Source organism: Plectropomus leopardus, chromosome 19, assembly GCF_026936395.1.
Source record: "Plectropomus leopardus strain MGB_pleo_1.0 chromosome 19, ASM2693639v1, whole genome shotgun sequence".
Classification (NCBI taxonomy): domain Eukaryota; kingdom Metazoa; phylum Chordata; class Actinopteri; order Perciformes; family Serranidae; genus Plectropomus; species Plectropomus leopardus.
Window position 1 is genome coordinate 27,857,541 of NC_142194.1, and position 27,842 is coordinate 27,885,382.

Consider the following 27,842-nt stretch of genomic DNA (forward strand, 5'->3'; position numbering starts at 1 on the left):
CAAGTAAAAGTTCTGCATTGAAAATATAACTTAAGTAATGAAGTATAATCAGAAAATGTACTTAATATATGAAAAGTAAAAGTACCCAATGCAGAAAAATTTAAAAACACCCCCATCCCAAAGAAACCTAAAATAATAATAAAAAAAATGATAATAGACAAAACCCTGCAAACCCCCAAATCATTTCAAAATGCCCCAAAATTTAAAAAAAAAAAAAAAACTCACCTCAAAAATATCAAAATCATTAAATGAAAATAGAAAAAACCACAAAACTCAAGATGATTTGAAAAAGAAGAACCCCCCCACCCCCTATATGTGTGTAGTATATATATATATATATATATATATATATATATATATATAGATAGTATACACTGTTAATTTAATTTATGGCACACATCATCACATCATATTTTATAAAACCTTATACTTTTATGCAGAAATCTTAATCTGTAAAGTCATACTTAAGTACGGTACTTGAGTAAAGTTGCATAGTTTCACCCCACCCCTGGCACTGAGACATGACACAACACTACTTTCTATTCAATATAGATGTTTAATTTGAGCTCATGCATTAGTATTGTACAGTAACTGTTCATTACAGGGCAGTTTGGAAAACAGCTCTCCCATCATTTGATGACGACAGTCTTAATTACACTTGTCATTTCAGTGCTTTATCATCCGATTACAGCCGGAGTCATAATAGATGTCTCCGGTGGTTACAAAACAATCTGTTAATGTTGAATCTACAAAATCAGATACATTATTAGTGTCGCTGTGACCTGGATGTGATTGATGTGATGCAGCACCAGAGCACTGAAAGCATTTTTTCATTATAAGACTTAAATATACATTTAAAGAGACAAACAATCAGAGGTCAACAATCAGATCTGAAAGATTACAGTGAAATGACAAGTGTAGCCGCAGACTGCTTCCTCCCCACACCAGAGACACAGTGACATTATTACACCTACATAACTTATTAGCAAGACATGTGTACATTGACTTTTTCCATTTGAGAGGAAACAATATTATGTATATTCAAAGATTTTATGGCAGCAAACCCCAAAAGTAAACAGAATAAAGTAATTGTGCACCAAGTCTTACTAACTTGAGTAATAGAATAATATAATCCACGTCTTAAATTCTGGCTTAATCAGCATCTCAGGCTCATGATCAGTGTAAGCACTCATCCAGCTTTGGTAGAATGTTGATGATCTGCTTCCCGCTGCCCAACTCAAGCCAGCTGATTCCACAAAAACAGATTTAGGTGCTGTAGTGAGTGAGAGGATTTCTGCATCCTGAGGTGTACAACACAACCAGATACATCTCTCTTCAAGCAGGCGGCAAGTCCACAAACTTCTCTCCCTTTGCTCAGTGCACAGAGTGAGGCAGGGCTGAGCCTCCTCATCATATTTGATCCTTCCTGCTGTACAGATTAAACTTCTTGCACCGATGGATTTCTATAGGTGATTGGTTGAATGTCGTCGTTGTCGGTTTGCTTCATGAAGAAATGCGACTCCTCTTCTGGGCTCTCCTCAGCAGGTAGACCAGACCCTGAGTGACAAACGGCCACAACAGGAGGAGGAGGACAGTCTGACTGGACATGTCAAACAGCCACCACCTGTCCTCCTGAGACAAAAATCAAACCAGTCAGCAAGAAGGAATATCGCCTTGCAGTTGTACGCCTCCACGCACCACAACATGCACTTAGAGTGTACATCCATGTCTGTAAAAACATACATGCTTCACACACATATTACACCCAGCAGCACAGAAGATCTCTATTATCAGCACAGTTTCAAGGGCGACACCCGAGGGTCTTAAATTATGGCCAAAAACATGTTTTATGAAGTCATTGTGACCCTGACCTATAACCTTTGACAACCAGATTCTAATCAGTTCACTCGAGTCCAAGTGGACATTTGTGCCAAATTTGAGGAAACCCCCTGAAGGTCTTCTTATGATATGGGGTTTATGAAAATGAGACCAATGCATGGTCACAGTTACCTTGACCTTTGAACACTGAATTCTTATCAGCTCATCGTTGAGTTCAAGTGAATGTTTGTGTCAGATTTGAGCAAATTCAATCAAGATGTTCTTGAGTCATCGTGTTAACAAAAATGACATGAATGCAAAATCTAACTAGTTTGTCTTGGAGTCCAATCGAACGTTTGTGCCATATTTAAAAAAAATTTCACAAGGCGTTGTTTCCAAGAATGAGACATAAGAGGTCACAGTGAGCTTGACCTATGACCACCAAAAACTAATCAGTTCATTCTTGAGTCCAAGTGGACATTTGCGCCATATTTGAGGAAACTCCCTTAAGGCCATCTTTAGATATTACGTTCATGAAAATACTACAGATACAAGGTCACATTGACCTTGACCTTTACATACCAAAATGTAATTAGTTAGTCCACTGAAATGTTTGTGCCAAAAAGAAGAAATTCCCTCAAGGCGCTGTTAAGATATTGCGTTCACAAGAATGAGACTAATACAAGGCCACAGTGAACTTCATCCTCACTTCATCCTTGAGTCCAAGGGAACATTTTTGCTCAGTCTGAAAAATTCCCTCAAGGCTTTCTTGAGATATTGCGTGACCACCAAAATATAATCAGCTTATTGTTGAGTCCAAGCGATTGTTTGTGTCAAATTTGTAGGTACTCCTTTGAGGTGTTTTTTGAGATATCGCCCTCACAAGAATGTGCTGGATGGACGGACGGACAACACTTAATGTCTCCGGCCTATGCTAGTGCTGGCGTTGAGGCATTAAAGTCATTATTTTCACTTGGGATACACAGTGAGCAGCTTTCACATGACTCTAACGGCCCAGTTTAAACCTTCACTGCAGTTACTTTACTGTAATTCAGACATTTTTTATCTGATGACTGGCTTTAAATATATATTCAGTGTGTGTGACTTAAGCTGGTCAGTGGCTACTGCAGCCTCTAAAGGTGATTAAAAGAAAGCTCACATTCAGCAGTTAGTTTGGAGACCTCTTGTCTAGTATGTTGAGAAACTAAGTCAGCAGTGTGGTGACAGACTGTAGAACTAAAGACCTTCGTAACTTGAACCACTGTTCAGGATATCTAGCAGCTGTGAGCAGAGATGCTGCTCTCTCTTACCTGCTGTTTGGAGGCTGCGGCTGCACACTGTAGACATGTTCTCCACTCTGAACTCTGTGCCTGTCACACACAGAACAGCAGTGAGCTTCACAGCACTCAGAGCAGCTTCAAGACACAGTTTACCTAAAAATACGTTCTTTTCCTATTACCTGTTGTGCTATTTATTATGCAAGACTGTTTTGGTGTGAGTTGCAGATTGCTGAAGATATCCAGGCATGGTGCCAGGATTTCTCTCTACCGCTGCAAAGGAGGGAAAAGACAAATTTGTGGGGGTCCTTAGACAATAGTTTCAGGAGGAGCTAACAACCAGCTCCAGTTCTTTCTCACGTCCAGAACACACTGCATGCTTGAGCAGCGCGTGAGCAACCTCATAAAGTGCCATAAAATAAAATGCCTTGCATTAATAGCTGAAGATATGTTTGTATTCCTTGTGTCTGTGAAAGAGAAACTGAAACTGCAGTAAAATGAGGTCTAAAGTCAATATGGCCATTAAAAAATCGTGCTCACTGTCTATTTTTGCTGACAACTGCCCACGCCACACGTTAAAAAAAAAAGGCGAGCCCATCTCTCTCTAGATGTGCTGCAGCTGTCAACACCGGGTGGTCCAACTTGTCCATCTCTAATGAGAATGAGTCATCATCTGTCTTATCAGCCACCTCAGGAGGTGGATCTGAGTCTAGATTTTCATTTTCTACACACAATGGGCAAAGCTGATGTGCGCAACAATGAATGGTGAATTCAAGTGCTCCTCAGAAAGTCCAAAATTTGAATATCCGAATTGGGACTTCGGTGCTCATGAACTTTAAAGATGCAATGTGGAAACAACATCGTTGGATGCAACAACAAAGATGTGTTTTGAACTTTTTAATTTTTTATTTAGAACATTTACAACACATTAACAGCTATTTGCTTTAGTTAGGAATTATTATTCCCTTGTTTGTTCCTAACGACACCTGAAGGGGCTGAACCAGGGCTACCCAGATATGTGACTGAGCAATAAAAAGACTAAAACTGCACCAATATGGCAAAATTTTGGATTTGAAGCCGATTAAAGCGCTGTCCTTATTGGCTGCAGGTGCTTTAATGAGTTGAACTTTTGCCGGATGCTGTGTTTCTACTTATTCCTGTCGCTCGATTTGAAAGCACCTCAGTGGGAAAGAAACAGCTGATTCATGAAGTTAAAATGAGGATTTTTTTTTTTTTTTTACTAAAGCTCCTTTTTTCACAACAAAAACCTAGACACAGCTGACAGGAGGGAGATCACTGGGAAGCTGAAAGTTTCTGCTGAGGTAAATGACCATCGCTAACAACAAGCTAGGCTAACTTAACTTGCTGTAGGCTATACTGTATGTTATTTCCAATAAATATAACAATATTAAACATTGAGTTCAAGTTAATTTTTGTGCTAAACTGGAAGAATTTCCCTCAAGGCATTTTTGTGATATCACGGTCACAAGAATGGGCCGGACGGATGGATGGACAACCCCAAAACATAATGCCTCTGGCCTCGGCTATTGTGGCCGCAGAAGCATAACAACTGACCATCAATTTAACGTTACATCTACTGTTTTCTTCCAATAAGAATCCAACATTTCATCTATCAACAAACACCAGCAGTCATCTTGGTGCTTACATGTGTGGCAGCGAGCCTCTCCACCACCTCCAGCCGCTCCATCACACTCCTCATGTCCTCTCGGAGCCTCCGCAGGGCCAGGATGATCTGCTGCTGCAGCTGGGCATCATGCAGTCTCTCAACACCGCCCTCTGAACCGTCCCCTCCTCCTCGCCCAGCCCCTCCACCACCGCCCGGGCCCCCCCATCTCGGACTGCCCTGTGGAACACCACCTACACACCACAACAGGTTATTTAATTCTCACCCGTCAGACTAACTATACATACAGTGACATCAACAAAAGCTCCTCTTTTATATTTATTTATATTTTCCTAATACTGAACACATCAGTTTAATAGGAGCTTACGTTCTCTCCAGTTGTGTTGAGAACCATCTCTCCCGGTGTCTCGACGACTCCTGTTGGGACCTTGACCCTTCCCGTCATCTGCCCCCTCTCCACCTTGACCTGCTCCGACCTGTCTGACCCCCAGAGGGCCCTCCAGCTCATGGCTCAGACCAGGAGAAGACTCCTGGTCGCTGTGAAAACCGTTGGTCTTGATGACTGGAATCTGTGAACAGAAATCAATCTTCAATATCGTCTTATTTGCATGTAGTGAAACTTTGTACATTTCATCCTTTCATTTCATTTCATATTCCTGTTCTCAAGAGTGGTTAGCTGTACCATGTCTATGTTAGCTTGCCGTGTGCATTGCTACACCTGTCTCATCGACTAGGAGGAAGTGAGGGAGTCATACCTTGACGTTGCGGAGTTGCTCCACTGAATCCACAGAATCACAGAAGACCTCGCTCTCTGAGTCACTGGTCAACACCAAACCCTCACACACACCAGAGTCTGCACAGAAACAAGCACAACCAAACTTCTGGCTTAGGTTTAAAAAAAAGGGTCATGGCTTGTGTTAAAATGACGCTGAGTCTTAATTTCACTCAGGACACAGACAGCAGTCTCCTCAGTGAAAGTCCTGTGATTCTTAAACTGCGTCTGTTGCTCTGAGCATCTAACACTGGTGCAGAGACTTTACGCTGCACACAGGACAACACTGAATAACAGCGCGGAAGGCTTTTAAGATTTACAATCTTTTTTTCTATCTCAGCTGAAAATAAATGAAGAGAATGCTTCTGAAACAAGCCACATTAGTTTAATGAATAGGCTGCAAAAATTCCCAGCCACATTGAATAAAGGTGGAAGGGTTACTCTGCTACAGATAAACTGGACTATAACTACGACACTTAAGCTACCCTTAGTGTGCTCTACAGTATGTCCAACATAAGCTTCTTCAAATAGAATAGAATACAATAGAATATATAGAATAACATTGCATTGAATAAATTTATTGTCATTAAACATAACTGTGCAATGAAATTTGCTGTGTAGTACCTAAAACCACACACACACACACACACACACACACACACACACACACACACACACACACACACACTTGCATGTTCACACTCTAATAAAACAAATATATCATTAAAAAGACAGCAAAAAATGTTCAATTCTTCTCAGCCCCCCCATCTATATTAAAGTGGTGTTGTCATCCAAAAACTAAACTTTTCCAAAATGTACCTCAAAAGTCAGAAGGCAATGAGCAACTTACCGAGATATGGCCCAGAAATTAGCAAAACGTTAGTAAAAAACATAAAGTTATAAGAAAATGACATGAAAATAAGAAAAAAAAGGAACAAAAACAAAACACACTTTAAAAAGTGATGATTTTTTTTTTAAAAAAAAGGTATTTTATTGTATTTTTTCAGTAACATATTTTTAAATATAAAATTTGTGGGTCATTTATCGCCAAGTTGGTCAATGCCTTTTGCTCAGGTTTCAAAAGTTTAAATACTTGTGAAAGGCCTCTGAATGCAGCACCTAAAAACTGGTGTTGATCCAGGTTACAAAGGGTTAAACTGAGCTGGAAAGGCTGTTGCTTTAAAAGGTAGATGTAGAGTAGTTGTAGCCTGTTAGTTCTAGACAGGAAGACAAGAAGCTGGGAGTCAGGCTCCTTTTACCGTTAGGGATGGTGTTGGCAGAGAGGTCAATGACCTCAGACAGGTTGAACTCCTGATCTGGATCAGCACCCTGTAGACCAGAAGGATCTTCTTCAGGACTGCCCTGCACCTCATCCTCACCCTTCATCTCTGTCGGCCTGTCGGCATGCTCGCTGCCTTTAAGACCTACAGGATTGGACAAAGATTTTAACAGATGTCCACATTGTGAGAATCATGATCAAAGTTCACATGGTGCACAGGTCAGATCATTTCCTACAGAACTGAGATCACAGAAACTCATACTAACACCACCTTCACACTGCAAGCTTTAGTGCTGAATTCAGATTTTTTTTCCAGATCTGATATTTTTATACAGCTGTTTGCATTATAGTTTAAAATGGGGTCAATATCAGACTTCGTTGTGAACTGGTTAACCAGGTGTCACATATAACACGCTGTGGAAACGTAGGTAAACAAAGAGAGGAAGTCCATAATAAACATGGAGGCCACTGAAGTGACTGCTTACAGTTTGATTTTTTAGTTATTGTGCGGTGGAAGCAGGTGACTGTGGAAGAAGATGATGAGACTTAGAAATGTATGATGTATTTTTACACTAAAGGCACAGGAAGAGGTGAAGGAGACAAAGAGCTACATCATTCACTACCTAATGCAATTCTTAAAGCCCATGTGTAATTTCAGATTGATTGGGCAACCCATCACAAACAAATGTATGCAGACAGAAACAGTTTTCTTCATTTTATACAAGGATGTCAATCTGGAGCGAAAGTTGCTGAGTTCAGGTACAGCTAGCATGGATGTTCAGACTGACTTGCATTTCAAAAAATCTGATCTGTATCTGATTTAGTACTAAATATAAAAGTGGCCCACATCTGATTTAAAAAAAGATCAGATTCCATGTGATTTGTGCTGTTCACATTGTCATCAAACAATAGTATCTGGGTCACATAGAAGGGGGAAGAAAAATCCTGATTTGGGCCACTTGGACCCGCAGTGTGAACGCAGGCTAACAGAGCTGTACAGGGTAATAAACATCCACTCATGGATAAGAGATCAACCCCAACTGTTGCTTAAACCTTTTGAGACACAATCTTTAAACTGCATTTTACTATCTTGTCATAGTAGTTTGTATGTACCATTATCCTAAAAGCTGCATTCATTGTTTTTTTTTGGCCACTTTGGGGCAGCACAGCAAGCTGAATACACAACATATTATCACTGTATAAAGATGATATAGCTGCCATGCTTAAAAACAGCATCCTAGTCACTCTTTTGTGTCTACATGATGAAAGTAAATCCCCTATCCTGTAAGTTTTTTAAAAACATATTTATCTCAAATGTTCAACAATATTTGTCTTAATCAATGTAGGGCTGATCTTTTATTTTCACATTTTCATGGGATGAGTGTTTAAAAGATATTTGTCACACTAATACTAATACAATTAACCCATTTGGTGCATTTTACATGCTTTTCATTCTTCATTTTTATATCACTTTGGCTGTGTTCATGAATATGGCATACATTTTGGCAAGTTTGTGTATTATTGTTCAATTTGTGAACTTTCAGCTCAGCTCCTACAATAAGTCCAAAATACACTGTGGAAATTAAATTGTTACATTCAGACTGTTAAGGTAAAAAAAAAATGCTCGATTTAAACTCATTCAAACTGCAATTTTTGATCCCACAGCCATTAAAGCATAAAACATGCACTGTATTATCTCTGGGTGTCATTCTGGCCTTTTGTCTTGGAATTTGTCCTTTTGACTATTTTCCACCTGATGATATCTTTTTTTTCCATATTTGACGCATGGAGAAAATACATGCTATTTCCACTAGATGCACTGTCACAATCAATGTTGCTGCAAACCACTGACATATCCCAGGTTGTGATATTAAAAAAACAACTACTTTGCATGAAGTGTATTGAAAATAATTCATTTTTTGTGTTTTTGTTTCATCTATAAACACTGTGGCATCATGACAAAAACCTGACAATTTAAGGGTTACAATTCTTAAAATTATACGAATATTTGATATTTATGATTAGGGCTGATGTTGGCTAAAAAACTTAAAGTAGAAAATTATAGCAATGTAGAATATTTTATACATTATTGCATTACATCTTGATTTTGAAAAGTGCATTTTGTGCCCCAAGGGTTAAATACTGATGTATGTGCAGTCTGTTAGAGGCAGTTGAGGCTCTGCACAGACACTCCGTTTAATAGTATCAGCCAATTGTTCAGACATGCAGATGCTGGTTGTTGGCTGACCCTCGAGGTCACTCACCATCTCTGAGCGTGAGCAGAGACTGCGGAGGCCGCGGCATGTCATCTATCACCAGGTAGAGTGGCTCAAAGTGGTGAAAGAGCGAGGCTGTTTTCTCATTCATGGGCATGGTGTTGATGACCTGCAGAGTCAGTGGAAACCTTTATTGATCACTGGAGTGCTTATCTAACCAGATTTCTATTTATTCTTTTTTTAATGCTCACTTCATGCTCACAATGTCCCTGTGAGCTGATTTGATCTCAGAGCAAAGACACAAGTAAGACTGTGGACTGAACTATATTAACAGTATCAGTAGCTTTGTTAATAGTAAAACACTTGATGTGCTCACACACTCAGTCAGGGTGTTGGCATTAATCTTCACATCAAAACTATTTATTCTTTTTTAGGGACATTAATTAAAAAGTAAACAGAGATTTTAAATCTATAGTATGCAGGTGCAATAATGTTATATATTTTCCATGAGCCTCTCATGTTATAATGAAATTCATCTGTCATGTACCTCCTGCGCCACTTTCTTCATCTCGTCCACGTAGGCTTCCATGGCGCTCTCACTGCTCATCTCTCCCAGGCGGCTCCAGGCATCCCTAACACATATATGATAATAATAACTCAAAACACATCAATCCATACACAACATCTGGTTTATAAATGACCCCAAATTATCAAGAAATCAGTAAAAAAAGTACAAGAAAAGAAAACAAGAAAAGAAAAGAAAAAGAAAAGTCTGACAGTGAAGGGAAAACAATATAAAGTGTGCTTTTAACACCTCTCAGAGGATAAATCACATGGTTTCAGTACTACTTTCAATTCTGAGACTTTAGTCATAACTTGCCATTTTAATTGACTCTAATTTGATCAATCTACTCTTGATTAAAATTGTAGGATGTTTTATTAGTAAAAAAGTAATATGCTCTATAGGAGGCCAAATTCAAGAAACACACACCATGAGATGCTTGCTTTGAAGCAGCCTGTGTCTGTAAGGATTTGCTTGCGCCTTGTTGATCTGTTAGAAGTGAAGTGAACTGACAGGATGTTAGTGACTGTCCATCAAGTTCAAAGCCCTCATTAAACTTCAGCGTCACACTGTGTGACCAGTCAAGATGTCCTTAAGCAAGACACTTATCCTCCCTGCATCGATATACTGTTCAACACAACCTGTGAACTTCAGTGTGTATAATAAAAACACATTCCACTGATCCTCAACAGTCTTTAGCTGCAAACCATTTACAAAAGCACTTTCCAACACAGACCCAGGGGGTTAACAAGGTGAGGAGATTAACTGAATGACCTGAGACTTAAACCTAAAGACAAACTAACTAACCCACAGAGAAAACATCACATGACACTCCCAGCAAAGTATGGAGCAAGCTTGTTTTATAATGTCCACTAGTAAAATGAATAAAAGCTAGAATTATCCCCTTGCTGTTATATGCCTCCACAAACTACCAGAGTTACACTTACAGTTTACATCCATGTGTGTGAAAACATGGATGCTTCACACACATCTTCCTCCCAGCAGCACTGAAGATCTCTACAATCAGCACTGTTTCAAGGTGGACACCCAAGATTAGTGTCACCGATTCAGTGTCTGACCGAATGTCTCCCCTTCTTCTATCTTGTAGGCTATATTTAACATATGACACATTGTATATATTTTTAATGTAATTCTTACTTATGAATATCTAAGTCCATTGTAGGATTGAACAATATTTCTATTTTTATATTTTGAACTTATGTAATACTTCTAAACATTGAATTGTGGCATAAGGGACAGTCATATTTTTACAAACTTAACTCACTTAGCACATTACCCATATCATAATTTAAATACTCACATACATGTGGTAATTGTCCATTACTGTGTCTCTTTACATGTATATTTTTTACACACTCATTATTATACAAAATTTTATTTTTAAATATTGACATACTAGTGGTAATTGTTAACCATTACTGTATTTCTATTTTTACATTTCAATATTATATACTTGGAGCGACTGTAACAAACCACTATCCCCCCCCTGGGATCAATATAGTATTTCTGATTCTGTTCCTGAGGTTAAAAAAGCATTTTTGCAGGACAATTTGATGTCACAATCTTTGTGTGAAATTTCATCATAATCAGTGAATGGATTTGAAATTGAGTTTTGTGTTTTTGTGAGGTCATTGTGACACTGACCTGTGACCACAAAATTATTGTCAGTTCATTCTTGAATCCAAGTGGACGTTTGTGCCACATCTGAAGAAATTCCCTCAAGGTGTTCTTGAAATATCAGATTCACAACAGTGAGACAGAAGGGGTCAAAGTGACCTTGACCTTTGACTCATGACCACCAAAAATAATAAGTTCACAATTGAGTCCGTCTGGTATTGTGTTCATGAGAATGGGACTGGTGAAGTGACAGTCAACACCTCCTGCCTCAGCTATCACTGGTGCGGCGGCATCAGACCACCATAACCTGCATGGTGTTGCGCTGGTCGAGGAAAGATCACATAAAAAAGCAGCTGAGTAGCCGCTGTGCCCGCTCCTGAAAACTAACCTGACTATGATCACAATGACTTAAAGCCCACACACACATACACACCATTTGTAGCGACCAACAGGATCCCAGAAGCCGGGTCGAGCCACTGTACAGGGTCCACACACCGCCTGCTTGTACAGACTGTAGAATTGCAGCATGACCTCGTAGGACGGCCGGTAGGAACCTGCAACCACAACACAGATGTTAACCAGCTTTGTCTCACTGTTGGTTTGTAGGGAAATCCTCTACTCGAAAAACAGAAGCTCATTTTCATTTTCGGTCAGAGGAAACTCCAAGCTGTGGTCAGATATTTGAAAACTGATATTTCTTGTCCACATATTAACCTGAAACCTGGATGGACATCAGGTTTTCTTGTGCTGCATTCAGACACCTTTCACAAGCAGTATTGAAACATTTATACCTGAAAAAAAAGGTTTTGTTGTCTTCAAAAACATGGAAAAATGTCAATGAGCAAATAAAATGAAGAGGAAAACAACCTGGAAAATAATGTTTAAAAACTGAGCGAGAAAAAGAAATTGGAAAAAAAACAACAAGAACAAACTATATTTATTATTATTACAATTATATCAGAATTTTAATATATGTTACAAAATATATGATAATTAATTTTTAGCACTATTTTCACTACATTTCTTTGTTTTTTGTGTTTAACTCTTCTTCTTGGCTCATTTTCAGGTAATTTTCTTGTAGCTTTTTATAACTTTGTTGCTTATTTTGGGGTTGTTTCCTGTTAAGTTGCTTGTTGCATTCCTCCCATGTTTCTAAAAGAAATCAAGACTATTCACTCAGGTTTCATAAAAGCAATAAGAACTGAAAGTAGAAATCAATTAATGCCATAACATTTTGTCATCAGATTTATTGGTGGTATTTAGTGAGGATGTATGAAAGGCACACTATCAGCTGAGGTAGCCGTTTCAATAAAATGTGCAGGCTTTTCTATTTAGAAAATAGGAATTAAACCAAACTCCATTTTGAAAATTGGCAATTTAGTGTGACAATCTCACTGAAAATAGTACTTGCTGGATGGAATGTTTAACAGCCTCAGAATGATGAAAGAAAAGAAAAGAAAAATTCTAAATCATTACAAAAATGACAAAACTCAAAATTATTTTAAAAAGAAAACATACACCATATGGACAAAAGTATTGGGCAACACCTCTAAATCATTGAATTCAACATTTAAGAAAGAAAGGGTCATTCTAAAGAGCTCACTGAATTCAAGTGTGGTACTGTAATAGGATGCCACCATTGCAACAAGTCAGTTTGTGAAATTTCGTCCCTCCTAGATATTCCACGATCAACTGTAAACGGTAAGATTGCAAAGTGGAAGCGTTTAGGAATCACAGCATCCGAGCCACGAAGTTGCAGGCCAAAGTAAAGTTACAGAGTGAGGTCGCCGAGTGCTTAGGTGGATAGTGCGTAAAAGCTGCTAACGCTCTGCTGACTCAATATCTGCAGAGTTCCAAACCTCCCGTGGCATTGACCTCAGCACAAAAACTGTGCACCGGGAGCTTCATGGTTAGAGTTTGCATGGCAGAGCAGCTGCATGCAAGCCTTACATCACCACGCACAATGCCAAGCGTCGGATGGTGTGGTTTAAAGCATGCCGCAACGAGACTCTGGAGCAGTGGAAACGTGTTCTGTGGAGTGACGAATCATGCTTCTCTATCCGGCAGTCTGATGGACGAGTCTAGGTTTGGCAAATGCCACGAGAACGTTACCTGCCTGACTGCACTGTGCCAACTGTAAAGATGGTGGAAGGGGGATAATGCTATGGGGTTGTTTTTCTGGGGTTGGCCTCGGCCCCTTAGTTCCACTAAAGGGAAATCTTAATGCTCCAGCTTACCCAGACATTTTGGACAATTCTATGCTTCCAACTTTGTGGGAACAGTATGGAGAAGGCCCTTTTCTGTTCCAGCATGAATGTGCCAAGGTGCACCAAGCAAAGTCCATAAAGGCATGGATGGATGAGTTTGGTGTGGAAGAACTTGACTGGCCACACAGAGCCCTGACCTCAATCCTATCCAACACCTTTGGATGAACTAGAACGAAAATTGCGAGCCAGGCCCTCTCGTCCAACATCAGCGTCTGACCTCACAAATGATCAACTGGATGAATGGGAAAAAGTTCCCACAGACACACAAAATCTTGTAGAGAGCCTTCCCAGAAGAGTAGAAGCTGTTATAGCTGAAAAGGGGGGACCAATTCCGTATTAATGCCTGTGGATTTAGAATGGGATGTCATAAAAGCTCCTGTAGGTGTAATGTGTCGGTGGCCCAATACTTTTGTCCATATAGTGTTTATTAAAAAAAAAAAAAAAAAAAAAAAAAAAGGGAACCCTCAAAATTATTAACAAAATTGAAAAAACCATACCCCAAACTGAAAAAAAGAAAATTACTTAAATGTTTATCAAAATAACTGGCAATTAATTTTCTGTCAACTGGGGAACTGATTAGTCAACTAACTGCACCAGCCATATGCTACTTGTATAATCTGGTAATTTAATTGATGACAAAACATCATATTTCACAAAGACTTTTTATGTTGTTTTATGAAGACAAGTAACTCCAAAGTACAGTACTTGAATAAATGCACTTTGTTCAGTTCTACAATTGAATGTCATGAATGATGTAAAACTTTAAATTAAAGCCTACAGTCCAAATTAAACACCTAGGCCCTTAAACCAGCCCGTTATGGCACTACATTTTGACAAATAAAGGCCTGTCTCTATAGAGGCCTGGTCTGGTTACCATGCAGTTCATTTTTATAAAAATTCTTTAGCTGTATTAAACTGGGTTGTTGGCTACCTGCTGGAGATAATGTTAGTTAGCTGCTTAAATAACGCATACAAATATGTATTTATGTTTAAACATTTGTTAATATGGACAATGTTAACTTGGTAAAATTCTCCACAATTCAATCATTCAGCTAATTTCACTGACACCATGAGCACCAAAGAAAACGATATTATCGGCACAGTAACAAGAATAAAGCGAAAAGAGATGAGTAGATGTAAAAGACTATCTTTTTAAAAAGCTGGGGAAAATGTCCAGTGAAGTACAGTCATAGCATATTCAAAATTATTTTACAGAATTATTACAATTTTCAAGCTTTTCATCACAGTCTTTTCTTGTTCTATATATTTTTTTGTTTGTTTCTTTTACTTTTTGTTTTTGTTTTAAAGCAAATGTTCACGTAATTTTTGGTATTTTTCACAGATGTGTTGCAAACCTCTGGGTCATTTCTTCTTTTATTGCTCAACGTCTTCTTACCATGTTTATGAATAAATTAAAGCCAATTTTCCCAGGTCTCAAAAGGTTAAATTAAGTATATAATCTGATTGCATTTCCATCTTTGCTAAGCAAGTTTTGTGCGAAAAGAATTAAAAGTCTGTCTTATATAAACGCCTGTCCAAGATCTGCGCCTGTTGAGTTCAGTGATAAGACCCCGGTAGTTTCTACAGTGAAGGCAGCAGTCATCTGTGTGAAACACGGAGTCAGAGATGATGTGACGGCTGTAGAAAGCTTTATACCATTTTTGGGGAGGTTGTGGATGACATCCACAGCAGCCTGGAAGCGTTTCTGGTGATCGACCACAGGTTCCGCCATGGCCGGGACTGGCATGTCACTGCTGAGAGGAGCTGGAGGAACACGTCCACCTGCAGCTGCGAGAGCAGGAAAAGTCAGTGTGGAGATGCTTATCAAAACTTTACATGGCACACATTTTCATCTGTGTCTCAGGCAGCACGGAGCACCATTTCCTGCTTCACCTGCATCATAAACACGTTACTCTGCTTCTAACATAAGCAAGTTTCCACCAGACACGACATCAACAGCCAGCTGCAGTGTGTGGCACTTAGCCGCGCAAGCTAACTAACAGCTAACCGTGTTGTGAGCCCGGTGCAGCCTAGCAGCAGTTAGCTCGGTAACTTGTCTTACCTCACTTGCTGTGTGTCCTGTCGCGTGCCATCACCGGCACGGTGTTCGCAGGTGGTTCGGTGTGTGTCAGAGAGACCACACAGATACCAAAACGCTCACCGAGCCGGTTGGGAATGACGGCTTCGGCTATTTACTGGTTTACTTTGACGGTAAAGTTGAGGTGCGAGGCTGTCCACAGGGCTAACCTATCCAGGACAGACCTAACAGCTCCGGACACTGGTTTGTACAAGCCACTTCCGTATTAAATCACATGACACACATGTCACCACGCCCACTTGGACATTTAAAGTGACAGATCCATGCCCTAAATAACATTAACTTTCTTTTTGATTTTATGCACCATTTTACTGTTAACGGCTAAAAAAGCCTAACATTCAAAATTAGGTTTTAAAAAATATTATATATTAACATGATTCTCTGCTTTCAATGATTATTTAAAAAAAACATCAGCCGTAATCACAAATATTAAATGTTCATTACTTTCCATAATTTTAACCCTATAAACACAAGGTTTTTGTCATGATGTCAGTGTTTTTAGGTGAAAAAAAGAGAATCATTTTCATTACATTACTAAATTCTAAATAGATAATTATTATTTTTATTATCACACACTAGGATATGTCAGTGATTTGCAGATAATTGTTTTTTTTTTTATCACATGCTTGGATATGTCAGGGATTTGCAGCAACATTGATTTTAATACATTATTATTTTTTGTGCAGTGTCAAATACTCCTATTTATGCTGTTAAGGGCTAAAAATGTACCTTTCAAAACTAGACTTTTAAAAAATATAATACATTAATATAATTTACTACTTTCAGTGATTAATGTTTTTAAACCAACATCAGTCCTAATCATAAAAATCAAATATTCATTCATTTTCAGAATTTTAACCCTTTAAATACCAGGTTTTTGTCATGATGTTACTATGTTTTTACGTGAAAAAACCCCACCAAAAAAATGGAATAATTTTCATTATACTATATGCTAAGTAGATAATTATTTTAATCATCACACATATTATATTGTTATCATACTATTATCATATGTCAGTGATTAGCAGCAACATCGATTGTGACAGTGCACCTAATGGGAATAGCATTTATTTTCTCCATATGCCAAATATGGTAAAAATGGTCAAAAAAGAAACACAACCCCACTTCCAAAACAAATAATTTAATATATTATGTATAATAATTATATACACAGGTTAACTTAACAAGGCTTTGTACAACTGTTACAAAATTGGTCCACACACAGTCACCCACGTACATAAAGTACATGCACAGGGCACAGATAGAGAGAAGGACAGACTGAGTCTAGATATGATTAAGACAAACATGGAGTCTGCTCGGATGACAGTGGTTGGCATTGTTTGGTTCAGCTCCGTTTGTTAATGGGAGCAAAAATACTGAAAATGTGAAAAGGAAAAATGCAAAAACATCACTCAGGTAAGACTCTGTGGTTTTGGATTTAAGGAGGTTATTCACTGACTTTCAACTGTTCCCATGACGATACTCTTAGTAACACTGATATGATGCTTCTCTCCGGGCTCCATGCTGCTGATATTGTACAATAACCTATGGCAGAGGATTAGGGCCATGTTAACAAAAAGGAAAAGAAAAAAAATCGTAGAAAATTAAGTCATAATATTACGAGAATAAAGTTGCAATTCCAAGTAAAACTTAATATTTTGAGAAAAAAATCTTGGAAATTTACGAGAAAAAATTTGTAACATTATGAGATTAAACTCGTAAATTTGCCAGCAAAAAACAAAGGTCAAAATACAGTGAGATTAATCTTGTAATATAATGACAATTAAAATCACAGATTAAGACCTTAGTGTCAGGTAATGTGGTATAAAAGGCAAAAACGTTTGAATAAATGATCAGAAATGATGGATGAATGGTCAAAATTATGAGATAAAATATTGAAAATATTAGATAAAAAAATGTGGAAATCATGGATTTTACCATATTACCTAACTCTCTGGTCTTAATCGGTGACTTAATTTCTCATAAAATTACAATTCGATCTCATAATATTACAACTTTTTTTTTCTTGTACATGTACAATTTTAATTGTAATACAATACCTTTTCTTTTCGTAAATTTACAAGTATAATCCCGTAATATTAGGACTTAATTCAGGAGTTTTTTTCCTCATTTTATTATGACTTTTTTCTAGAAATTGTGTCTTTTTTTCGTAACATTATGACTTTATTCATTAAATCTAAAAATTATCATGAAAGATTAACATTAACAATTAACATGGCCCTATTTCTCAATTGAAATAAGCCAATAGAAAAGAGAAGAGTTTTGGCATGACTTCACATAGCTGCCTTTAACACTTTGCTCCTCTGAAACAGGTGTTCCAAAGCTCTGGCCCTCGTCCCCCAAAATACTGGACACACACAGGGAAGCACGATAGGCTTGTGTTGAACACTTCGGGTTTGCATATTTTTATATGTCACTGACCCCATGCATGCATTTTTTTTAGTCCATGGAAGCTTTGGCATAATGCCCGCGTCCAATCATCCAGAGAGAGCAAGCTGTTTGGCTCCCACAGATGCTTGACGTCCCTGCAGATCCACAGGAGGCTTTGGAGGAGCTCGTAAAGGGCTGACAGGTAAACTGAAGTGCGGTTTCCTCTGAAGTGTTCTGTGCTGCAGCTCAGCATGCATCAGTGATATTTGCCCATGTGGATGTGGTCAAAGACATCATTAGTGAGAGTCAGTGGGGGAAGACATCAGCGTGTGCATCACAGTCGCTTTGCAGTGACTGCTGGAGTCTTTGCTGGTGGCGGTTAGCTGGAACAGCAGCAGCTGGGCTCTGGAGTTCAATTTCAAATGTCTGATATGGCTTTGTCTCAATTTTTTCTCATGTTTTAAATTGACAATTGAAGGGTTTCATTCCAAAACATTATTTCAGAAATATATGTTAACCCTTTGAAACCTGGGCAAAATGTTTTTTTTCAAAAGCATAAGAAGGCAAGGTGCAATAAAAGAAGAAATGACCCCAAAAGTTGCAAGAAATGAGTAAAAAGTACAAGAAAATTACCTGAAAATTAGTTTTGAAAAAAAGAAAGAAAGATGCCTCATTTTTTTCTTTCTTTTGCTTTGTTTTTTTGTTTTTAATTGCTTGTTCTTTTTCTGTTTTGTTATGGTTTTTGACCTTGGTTTATACTTAATTGTCATTTTTATTACTGATCTATCATACTTATCTATTTTTTGTGCTCTTAGTCCTTAGATGGGAGAAAAATGCTGAATTACTGAATGCTTTTCAGGAAATGGTATTACTGTAATGTTGAAAATTGACATGAGAAGACCAAAAATATGATAAGTATGTGAATTTATTGTGAACATCTCCTGTGTTATATGTTGTATGTGCTGTCTTTATGTTAACAGAAAAAAAAACAAAAAAACAAAATGGGAAAGGCACCAAAAAGTTATCATAATTTTGTCAAATAATTTTAAATCAGTTATAATAAAGTTTCCCCTAGTTTATTTTTTCCCTAGACATCTTTCACCAGGTTTTTAAAAATAATTTTCTAAATCTACTAATTTTTCTCCAAATTTTTGAGAGAAATTGAACCCTTTCTTTCATGTTCAAAGATTGAAAAATTTAGATTTTTTTTAAAGTAGAAGAGTGATGTTGCTCCAAAGGGTAAAAGCCTGCATGTGTGGGATCTAAAGACTTCTTGCTTTAGCACCCTCTAGTGTTTGTATCAAGAATCACACTGTAAAACATCAACTGCACCAATTTTCACTGGGATTGTCTGAAACTCCTCTAGGTGTTTTTGAAAAAGATGGAATAATTACATGGATTTCTTCTTGTGAATATATAGAGCCCTGGGTTTCTCTCCATCAATATGAAAAGAAAAAACTCTCACATGCAGACATTTCAGCATTCGTCTGATTCCCAGGCTATAAAAAAATAAGAAAAAAATAGGCTATGGACTGCTTTCCTATTGCCAATACAGTATGTCTTTCTGTGCTTGTAAGCTGTTTTGGTGTGTTCGTGCGATGTCACTGACAGACTGGAGGACAAGTAAACAGTAAAAAGCGGCAGGGACAGAGGTCTGTGAAAACTTTACAGTGGTTACGTCTCTTCATAGTTCTCTTACTTATTCAGTCTCTCTTTCAAACTTGCTGCAAACTAATTTGAATCGGTGTTTTAGAGCAGCTTAGGTAGAGACGTGCTAATTAGTGGTGGCACACCATTACATCTCGTCAGATAAGGAGCTAAAATAGCGTGATTATCCGGGTGTTGTGTTTCTATCAATGCTGATTGCAGCTAGAGGTGATAAATACCCATAAACAATGCAGAGTCATTTGGCCAGGCTGTGAATGCCAATTGTAGACATTCCCATTGCATTAAAAAGCAAGATGTTAGTGGGTGTGGGCAGGTTTTTCATGTAGTGAGAATGAGCCTTGACTAACACTAGCATGTCCCTGGCTGGTAAGCATCTTAGCATGTTAGTTTTTTCAGCGAAAGTAGTTCACTAGTTAGCCCTTGTGAGTGCAAACCAAACCTCACCAAGCTTCTGGCACCACCTTTATCACAAGGATTCATGAATGAACTTCACTGTGCCACCTTCTGGTGTTACTGTGCCTTCAGGTTGGACAATTAATATGTGGATGAGTAGTATGTGAAAGGCTAAAAGTCACAGGATCCCACAGGTATTTTCCCTGAGAAACTTGATCACCTTTGGCAAGAAATTCCTGTAAATACCAGGATCACAATTTTCCATGTTCAGCCCTAATGATCTTTCCAAATATATAATGATCTGGATAATTACATTGGCAGTTATTTTGTAAATAAAGGGTTAAAGACAAATAGTTCATAAGTAGTTCAATAATAGCATCTGTATGTTAATTTCAGGAGGACTTTCACATTTTTTTTAAGTGGAGGTTATTTCATTTTGGAATGAAACTCTACAACTGCACATAATGTCAAAGTATTACTTAACCATGAGATTACATCTCCAACTTCAGTGCCAATAAAAAGCCAAGAGAGAAGAGATCCCTAAAGCAACATGACGGACACTTAGCTTTAGAAGCAGGTGATCCAGTGTTTGTGAGTAAAGGGCAAGCCCTTGGTACTGCATTAGTAGATGAAACAGTCAGGTTAAACTACCACCGTGTGACGACGCCATGCTCTGGTCTTGTCGCGCGGGTCCAGGGCTGATCTCCTAAGGACCACAGTGTGAGATTCTGGAGATGTTTGATCTCTCAGTCCAGAGGATGAGGATGAGAGAGGGAGAGACTCCTTGGCAAGATGAGGGAGGGGATCTATTTCCTGAATTGACCCGGGACCTACAATTGATCCCTGAGGAACCCCAACACATCTATGCTGACCTGGTGCTCCCTCAATGACTCTGATCACCTCCACCTTCTCTGCTCTCCACCCTCTGACTCTGTCCTCACTCCTGCCCAGCTCAAGGTCCAGATTCATGGAAACAGCCCTTGTCCTCCCACCTCTAGTCTTCCTGTAGCGGACTGGCACTGACTGGTTCCAGTCTGGCTGCTGGGTCCCGTAAAAGCTGGAGGCCTGGTAGAGGTTTGGAGGTCTGGTGGGGCTGATCCAGACAGGGAGTGTGGGGTGTCCTTTGGATAGATGGTGAGGTCTCAAATGGGAAGGATTAGTTACATTTGGGGGTCTTGGGTATGTGGCATGGATCTGATGGTGTGAGCAGAGGAAACTTCTCGGACGTTGGGGTGCATTTCCCGGCAAGGTCGTTCTGCGCCTGCTCTCCCTTTCAAATTTTTTTGCACCATTGCCTTTTCCATTCACCACATCCTTTTCAGCCTCTTCATTTCGAGCCAGTGAATTTTTTCCCTCTGTGACCTCTCTTGCTTTCACCCCATTTTCCTTTTCATCCCTTTTTTCTTTTTTAGGAATGGTATGTTCTCCCTTGACTGGCTCTTCCTCTCTTCCATCCACTTCCTCTTCCCCTCCTTGTTCTTCTCCTCCCCCGTAGTTGCTGGCTTTGACTGGCTCATGGTCGGAGTCCTCTTCAGCGCTGCTGCCCTGCAGGTGGGCACTGAGGCATTTTTTACGTTTGCGGGTCACAGCGGAGATGATGGACATGGGCAGGAAGTCCTTGGCATTCAGGTCCTTCTTGGAGAGCGAAGAAAGCTGAAAGGTTCAAATTTGGATTAAATGATGGTCACTCCACACTTGGTCACTTCAGATTCAATTATAGCTTTCCCAGAATTAAGCAGAGTAAAGTTTTCTTTCTTACCTTAGACTTAAGTGAATCGCTGGTGGTGGAATCTATTAGAAGGAAAAGATGTAGATTAGAACCATGTCATCACTGGACAAGTGTTGGTAGTGTTAGGAGTGGTACAAAGGTGTGATATCTGCCTACTCACAGCAAACACAACCAAAACTGCAACCTTTCAGCAGAACTCTAGCCATTATTGGAGGTGTGTCTTAAGAATCAACTATAGTTGTATTTACTTTAAGCAGCAAAAATGGCTAGAGTTCTCCTTTAACATTATCAAGACAGAGCAATGATGGTACACTGGTTGGAAACCACGAGTGACAGAAAGAAAATGAATGGGTAAATGAATCCAAGGGCAATGGAAACACCAAACATAAACACACAAGGAGGAAGACCTGGTCCTACCGAAGAGGCTGATCCATTGTCTCAGCTAGAGACAAAGAGTGCAGAGAGGTCCGGAAAAAGGAGAAATTGAGAAAGTAGGAAACATCATGAGTATTCACAGGCAGAAAAAATACAGCCGGAGAAGTACAGAGATCTATGAGGTAGGAAAGACACTGAACTCAAAGTCTACACTGTGTCTAACGCCTTGTTTCCACCAAGCAGTCTGGTTCAGGTCAGTTCAGTTTTTTACACATTAGAACTGACAGGTCAAGAGAGAATTGTCTCTTGCTTGACAGTCAGTACGTTTCCATCCACAGTTAAGTGGAGCTACAGTTATAGCTTGATTAGGCCATTTAATTGAACTACTGTCCTTGTCCCAGTATACAAGCACCAGGGGAGCATCCATTTATTGACAGAAGTATACGTTACGTATACTTTAGGTGGCGGTATGCCCACTTTAAGCTAGTTGCTATTGGACCATCTTCCGGTTGACCTATTATGTCACATATCAAACAAGTTAGCAAGCGTCAAACGGGTTGCTTCTCGAACGGTGAAAACATGGATAACTTTTCAGCGATGTACATTTCGTATGCACTCTATGCTTTACTTGGTACCTTTGTCTTGATTTGTTTTCCTCCCGTCTTCTTTTGTTTTTCCAACTTGCTCATTTTGTTCGAAAATAGTCATGCAATACTTTTCTTTGGACAATCAACAAGTTGCAGACTGAAAGTGTTTGGTGGAAACAAGGCTAGAGGCCACCATCTTGCATTATTAATAGTGCAGCGAGTGGATGGTGGGTTAGATTTGAATGCATTAAATATTAAGGATTTCATTGGCATTAGTCATCCTCATGAAAAGCTGTTTTCTGTTAAAGTCTTTTCTCTGTGCTCCTTCTGGGTGAATCCAAATTAGCAAAACTATGCTTCCAGTCAGAACATACTGAACTACACTGGAGTTACACAAGCAGGTTAGCAGGAGACCCAGATAAAAGGTTTGGGCATTCTTGTAGGAATCTAGCTTTCTTTTGAATGTTAAAGGGGTCATCATACATTAAACAGAGTTCTTCCTGGAAAACTGAACAGCATCCGAAATCCCCCATACCTTTGCAACAGCTGAATTTTAGAGGCTGACAACTTCCAAAACTTTTTGAAACAAACAATAATGCCCATTTAATGCAGCAATTGGCCAGGTGTGCAGAGATGAGAGTGTAGGCAGGGGTTCAAACTTCTATTTTTTTTTATTCTTCACACAACTACTTCCATAAGTTTACATGTGTACAAATAATTGCAATACCATGAGGGCATTTGTCAAAAGATTTCCCAAAAGTGTGCTGGTGAAGGAGACTGTGAAATATTGATTAAAAAACAACAGTTGCTTGATTGAGAAAATAATCAGCATATTAACCCTTTGAAACCTGAGCAAATTGGACAGATTTTTCCAAAAACATGGAGAGCAATTTAAGAAGACATGGCCCCAAAATTAGCAAAAAAATATTTAAAAAAAAAATTACAGAAATATCACCTGAAAACAAGAAGAAAGGTAAACAACAAACTATTTTATTTTATTTTATTTTTAAAATGGGGTCAATAAAGTGCTGGCTAGGATGAAAGTGCCATTTTTAAAAATATTTTGGCAGTATATAATATTATTGTGCCCTCATCCTTATGATGGACAAACTATCAGTTAATGTGATAAATTGGATCCTCTCATGGTGAACATGTTTCTCTAAAGCCTGGTTCACATGGGACTAGTATTACCTGGGGACCTCATGTACTTTAAATTATCCCCCCATGCCTGTGTTTCATGCATTTGTAGGGGTTAAGTGATGTCTGTATTTTATTCAAATTTACTGACATTATTTCCAAGAGCAGAATAAAAAACCCAAAACAACCCCAAATCACCAGCAAATCACAGAGATGCTGATTCACACAGGACTAATATTATCCCATGACCTCTGTATTCGCAGAAATATGGTAGGTAGTTCGCCCTGGAATTTTTACTTTACAAATTGCAGACATGTCCAATTTGCATGGGATGAAGATGACAGATGTCCTCTGTAATTATTAGAAATTACCAGAGGTCCTCACGTAATATTAGTCGCGTGCGAACAGGGCTTATGACAATCTCAGTGATAGGATTTGGACACTTCCTCACCTGATGCCTCTCCTGGCATGCCTGGCCTGCCGATGTTTGACAACAGATGGTCGATGTTGGGCACAGGCTGCATGTCCCGCTTATCCTCTGGGGCCTACACAAACACACACGCACATCCAGAAATGCACAACCACACCCCAAATTAAAGCGGAAAGTACAAATGAGGACATCTGAGTATAAACACTCTTTGTATTCATGGCACACTCAGCTCTTTGCACATATAAAGCCTCTACTGTGGTCTCACGTACCTTCTCTTCCTTATCAAGCTCTCCATTAGTGAAGAACCAGTCGTGCTGTTGAAGGAATAAAACACAGAATAATTAATGGTTAGACAAAACATAGAATGAGTGGAGAATGGTTGACTACTTGTTGCATTAAAGAAAGCAAGTATTGGTTCTTACGTGGAGGATCAGTGTCTCTACTATCTTGTAGCGGTCAGGCATGTGGGTGACCATGTCGGTCATATTGTCCTCTGATGTCCTGACCAGAGTGGGACCAAACACCAGAGCCAGGTTTCTAGGCTCCATCTGGAAAATGTATCAAAGTTATGTTCGTGTCGGGCTCAATGAATTAAATTTTTTTCATAAAAAACAATAACACAACTGCTTATCATCGGGGGTTAGTTTACCTTATTCTTTTCAGAGTGATCGGCCACCTTCTTCAGGTGACCCACCAGGAACTTAAGGGTGTGATAATAGTGATCTGGGAGGTCGTGGATCTGGATAAGGAGGAAGTTCAAAGGGTTGATTAGATTTTAACCCTTAGAAACCTGGAGTGACGTCACTTTCCTTGCTGCTTTCAGGTGCCTTTCAAATGGATTTGAACCTTTGAACAAACTGAGCAAATTGGTTTGTTTTCTTTCAAAATAAAGGGAAAAAAAGACAATGTGTGTGTGAAAAATGTTTCACAAATTCATAGAATTAGAAAATTATTTTTAAAAAAAGCTAGGGAAAAATGTCGGGCAAAATTAAAATTATTTTACAAAATCATTATAATTGCTTAAGTATATTTTCCAGGTCATTTATGTGTTTGTTTTTTTAACTTTCTTTTACTTTTTTAAAAACTAATTTTCAGGTAGTTTTCCTGTACCTTTAATAGTTTTTTTTGTTAATTTTCGGGTAATTTCTTCTGTTGTCTTTTTCCCTTATTTTTGAAAGAAATCAAGCACATTTGCTCATGTTCCAAAGGGTTAAAGTGAAACGGAGAAAATCTATGACAAACATATTTATTGCTCTATATTCTGCTGTCCTTTGACACATACCAGCTTCTTCATGGTCTTCAGTCTGTCCTCTGCGTCTTCTATTCGATTGGCATCAATGAAATCATTGTATTTGTCTGTAGATGAAGGAGGCAAAATATGGGAAAATAATCCAGTGACCGTCCTACTTACATATTGTGCACTATACATGTTGATTATGATTTATGTTACACTTTACAATAAACAAATGTGTGGACATACCGTCAGTAAACAGTGGCTCAGGCAGTTTTCGGAAGAAGGATTTGAGCAGGCTGCTGATTACATTTAGGTCCTGCCATCTCTGCAGACACAGAAAGAGTGAGGGTTTAATATTTCTAATGCAGCATTAAAAAAAAACTTAAACAAAATGATTCTTGGTTCAAAACATCTCAAGCAAACAGGTTAAGGCCATGTAAAAAAAACAAGTTAAATCTCAAGAAAAATCTCCTTTCCTTTGGGAGATGTTAGGAGAAAAAAAAGTCAAAATGTCACAAGATTAAACTCATAATTTGCTAGAAAGAAAAGTAATATTACAAAATTAAAATTGTAAAGTCACAAGAAAAAAGTTGTAATATCATGAGATTAAATTTGAGATTTTTTTTAAAAATAAAGTCACAAATTAAGACTGGAGAGTTGAGTAATGTGTTAAAATCCCTGGGCCATAATTTCCACTTTTTATGTAATATTTTTAACATTTTATCTCACAATTTTGACCATTCATCCATCACCTCTGATCGTTTATTCATACTTTGTTGCTTTTTATACCAGAGTTTAATTTCTTTTTATTCTGACTTTTTTCCTCCTCAAATCTACAAGTATAATCCTATAATTTTGCAACTTTTTTTCTCGTAATTTTATGAGTTTAATCCTATAAATTTTTGATTTTTTTCCCGATTAACTTTACGAGTTTAATCTTGTAATATTGAAACTGTTTTTTCTTGTAAATTTATGAGTTTATTATCATAATTTTGTTCTCTTTTTTTTCTTCTCTTTTTCTCATAAATTTACGAGTTTCATCTCGTAATATTGCAACTCTTTGTCTCGTAAATTTAAGAGTTTAATCTCGTAATATTACAACTTTTTTCTTGGAAATGCGACTTTATTCTCATAATATCATGACTTTATTCTTAAATATCTACGTTTTATTTTCATTTGTCGTACAAAACAGGTTTAAAAATCTAAATAAATTAAAAATTCTGTGACATATAAAGTATGCAGGTATTTTCCCATGTGTCCTGCACACCTCCTCAGCTGTGTTGATGTCCAGGCCCTTGTTAAGATGCTCCTGCAGGTTGGACACCATGGCGTTGTTCCCTGGGACCCGGTAGATGCCGGTGTAATCCAAACCTGTCTCCTCCACCACGCCACAGCACATCTCCACAATCAGAGGGACAAACTGGGCAGAGATGGAGGGAGATGGAGAGGGGGAGGCACAGAGGATAAGTAAGGGGAAATTGGTGGAAAAACAGGAGGAGAAATTAAATTTGGTGAAAGAGAAGGAAGAAGAGACGGGGGAGATGGAGAAAGAACAGAGGGATGAAGATAAGAATAGAAGAGAAGAGGCAGCAAAAGGGCAGTGTTTGAAAGGGAACAAAAAGAAAAGAAACACAGTCACTTAGAGTAACTTTTTACTACTTTTATAAAAAAAAAATCTCATTTTAGATTAATATCACTTTGTGTCATTGTAAATTATACTTTAACCCTTTAACACCTGGATCAACATCGGATTTCTTGTGCTGCGTTCAGTTGTCTTTTACTAGCATTTAAAACTGAAAATTGGTTTTATGTCTTATAAAAACAGCAACTTGGCAAGAAATGTCAAGCAAACTGCAAAAAAGTGTAAAAGATGACGAAGGATGAAGGAAATTATCTGAAAATTAACTTGGGGACAATTATTAGATATAACCCAAAAACTAGGGAAAATGTCCAGAAAACTATAATTGTAATTGTTTGTGTTCTGTGTAAAGTTACAGAAAAAAGCAAACAATTTTTTTTTTGAATTTCTTTTACTTTTTTCCTTATTTTCAGGTTATTTTAACTTTTGGCATTTTATTTTAAGTTACGCATCTCCCTCTTATCATGCTTTTGAAAGAAGTCAAGCCAATTTGCTCAGGTTTCAAAGGGTTAACTGCTGTGGCCTGACCACGTGGAAAGTGAGAGAGGACCCAGATAACAATGCTTGTTTTTTATTACTTACAAAATTATTCCAGTCTTCCTTTATATATATTATGTTATTGGTGAAAAGCCAAAAAAGTGAGGAAAACAAAGACTTTATCTAGTGTTAATAAACACAATATAAACT

General features: G+C 38.3%; 2 protein-coding genes across 9 annotated transcripts in view; both read right to left on the reverse strand.

Annotated features, from left to right (window-relative positions):
• Positions 1–536: 536 nt before the first annotated feature.
• Positions 537–15,778, reverse strand: acbd4 (acyl-CoA binding domain containing 4). The gene is made up of 11 exons (XM_042508509.2): positions 15,537–15,778; positions 15,131–15,262; positions 11,641–11,761; positions 9,555–9,639; positions 9,056–9,176; positions 6,772–6,936; positions 5,496–5,593; positions 5,108–5,309; positions 4,762–4,973; positions 3,129–3,188; positions 537–1,632 (listed from the first exon to the last, which is right to left on the reverse strand). Exons 2-11 carry the CDS (start codon positions 15,219–15,221, stop codon positions 1,504–1,506), a joined length of 1,284 nt encoding a protein of 427 aa, XP_042364443.2. The 5' UTR covers positions 15,222–15,262; positions 15,537–15,778; the 3' UTR covers positions 537–1,503.
• Positions 15,779–16,697: 919 nt separating this feature from the next.
• Positions 16,698–27,842, reverse strand: part of LOC121958979 (rho GTPase-activating protein 23-like) — an 88,175-nt gene continuing 77,030 nt past the window's right edge. For all 8 annotated transcript variants that reach the window (XM_042508164.2, XM_088069887.1, XM_088069885.1 and 5 more), the window contains 9 exons: positions 26,784–26,936; positions 25,763–25,841; positions 25,565–25,638; positions 24,932–25,021; positions 24,705–24,830; positions 24,552–24,596; positions 24,304–24,397; positions 21,784–21,815; positions 16,698–21,677 (listed from right to left, as the gene is read on the reverse strand). In XM_042508164.2, the coding sequence (XP_042364098.2) occupies positions 20,667–21,677; positions 21,784–21,815; positions 24,304–24,397; positions 24,552–24,596; positions 24,705–24,830; positions 24,932–25,021; positions 25,565–25,638; positions 25,763–25,841; positions 26,784–26,936 (1,704 nt within the window). In that variant the 3' untranslated portion in view covers positions 16,698–20,666. The remainder of the gene's footprint in view (positions 21,678–21,783; positions 21,816–24,303; positions 24,398–24,551; positions 24,597–24,704; positions 24,831–24,931; positions 25,022–25,564; positions 25,639–25,762; positions 25,842–26,783; positions 26,937–27,842) is intronic.

Coding starts and splice junctions, on each gene's coding strand:
- acbd4 (XM_042508509.2), bottom strand. CDS start 15,221: ATGCCAGTCCCGGCCATGGCGGAACCTGTGGTCGATCACCAGAAACGC. Junction 11,762..15,130: donor CCACAACCTCCCCAAAAATG/GTATAAAGCTTT, acceptor TTGTGGTTGCAG/GTTCCTACCGGCCGTCCTAC. Junction 5,594..6,771: donor TGCCAACACCATCCCTAACG/GTAAAAGGAGCC, acceptor GTTTCTGTGCAG/ACTCTGGTGTGTGTGAGGGT.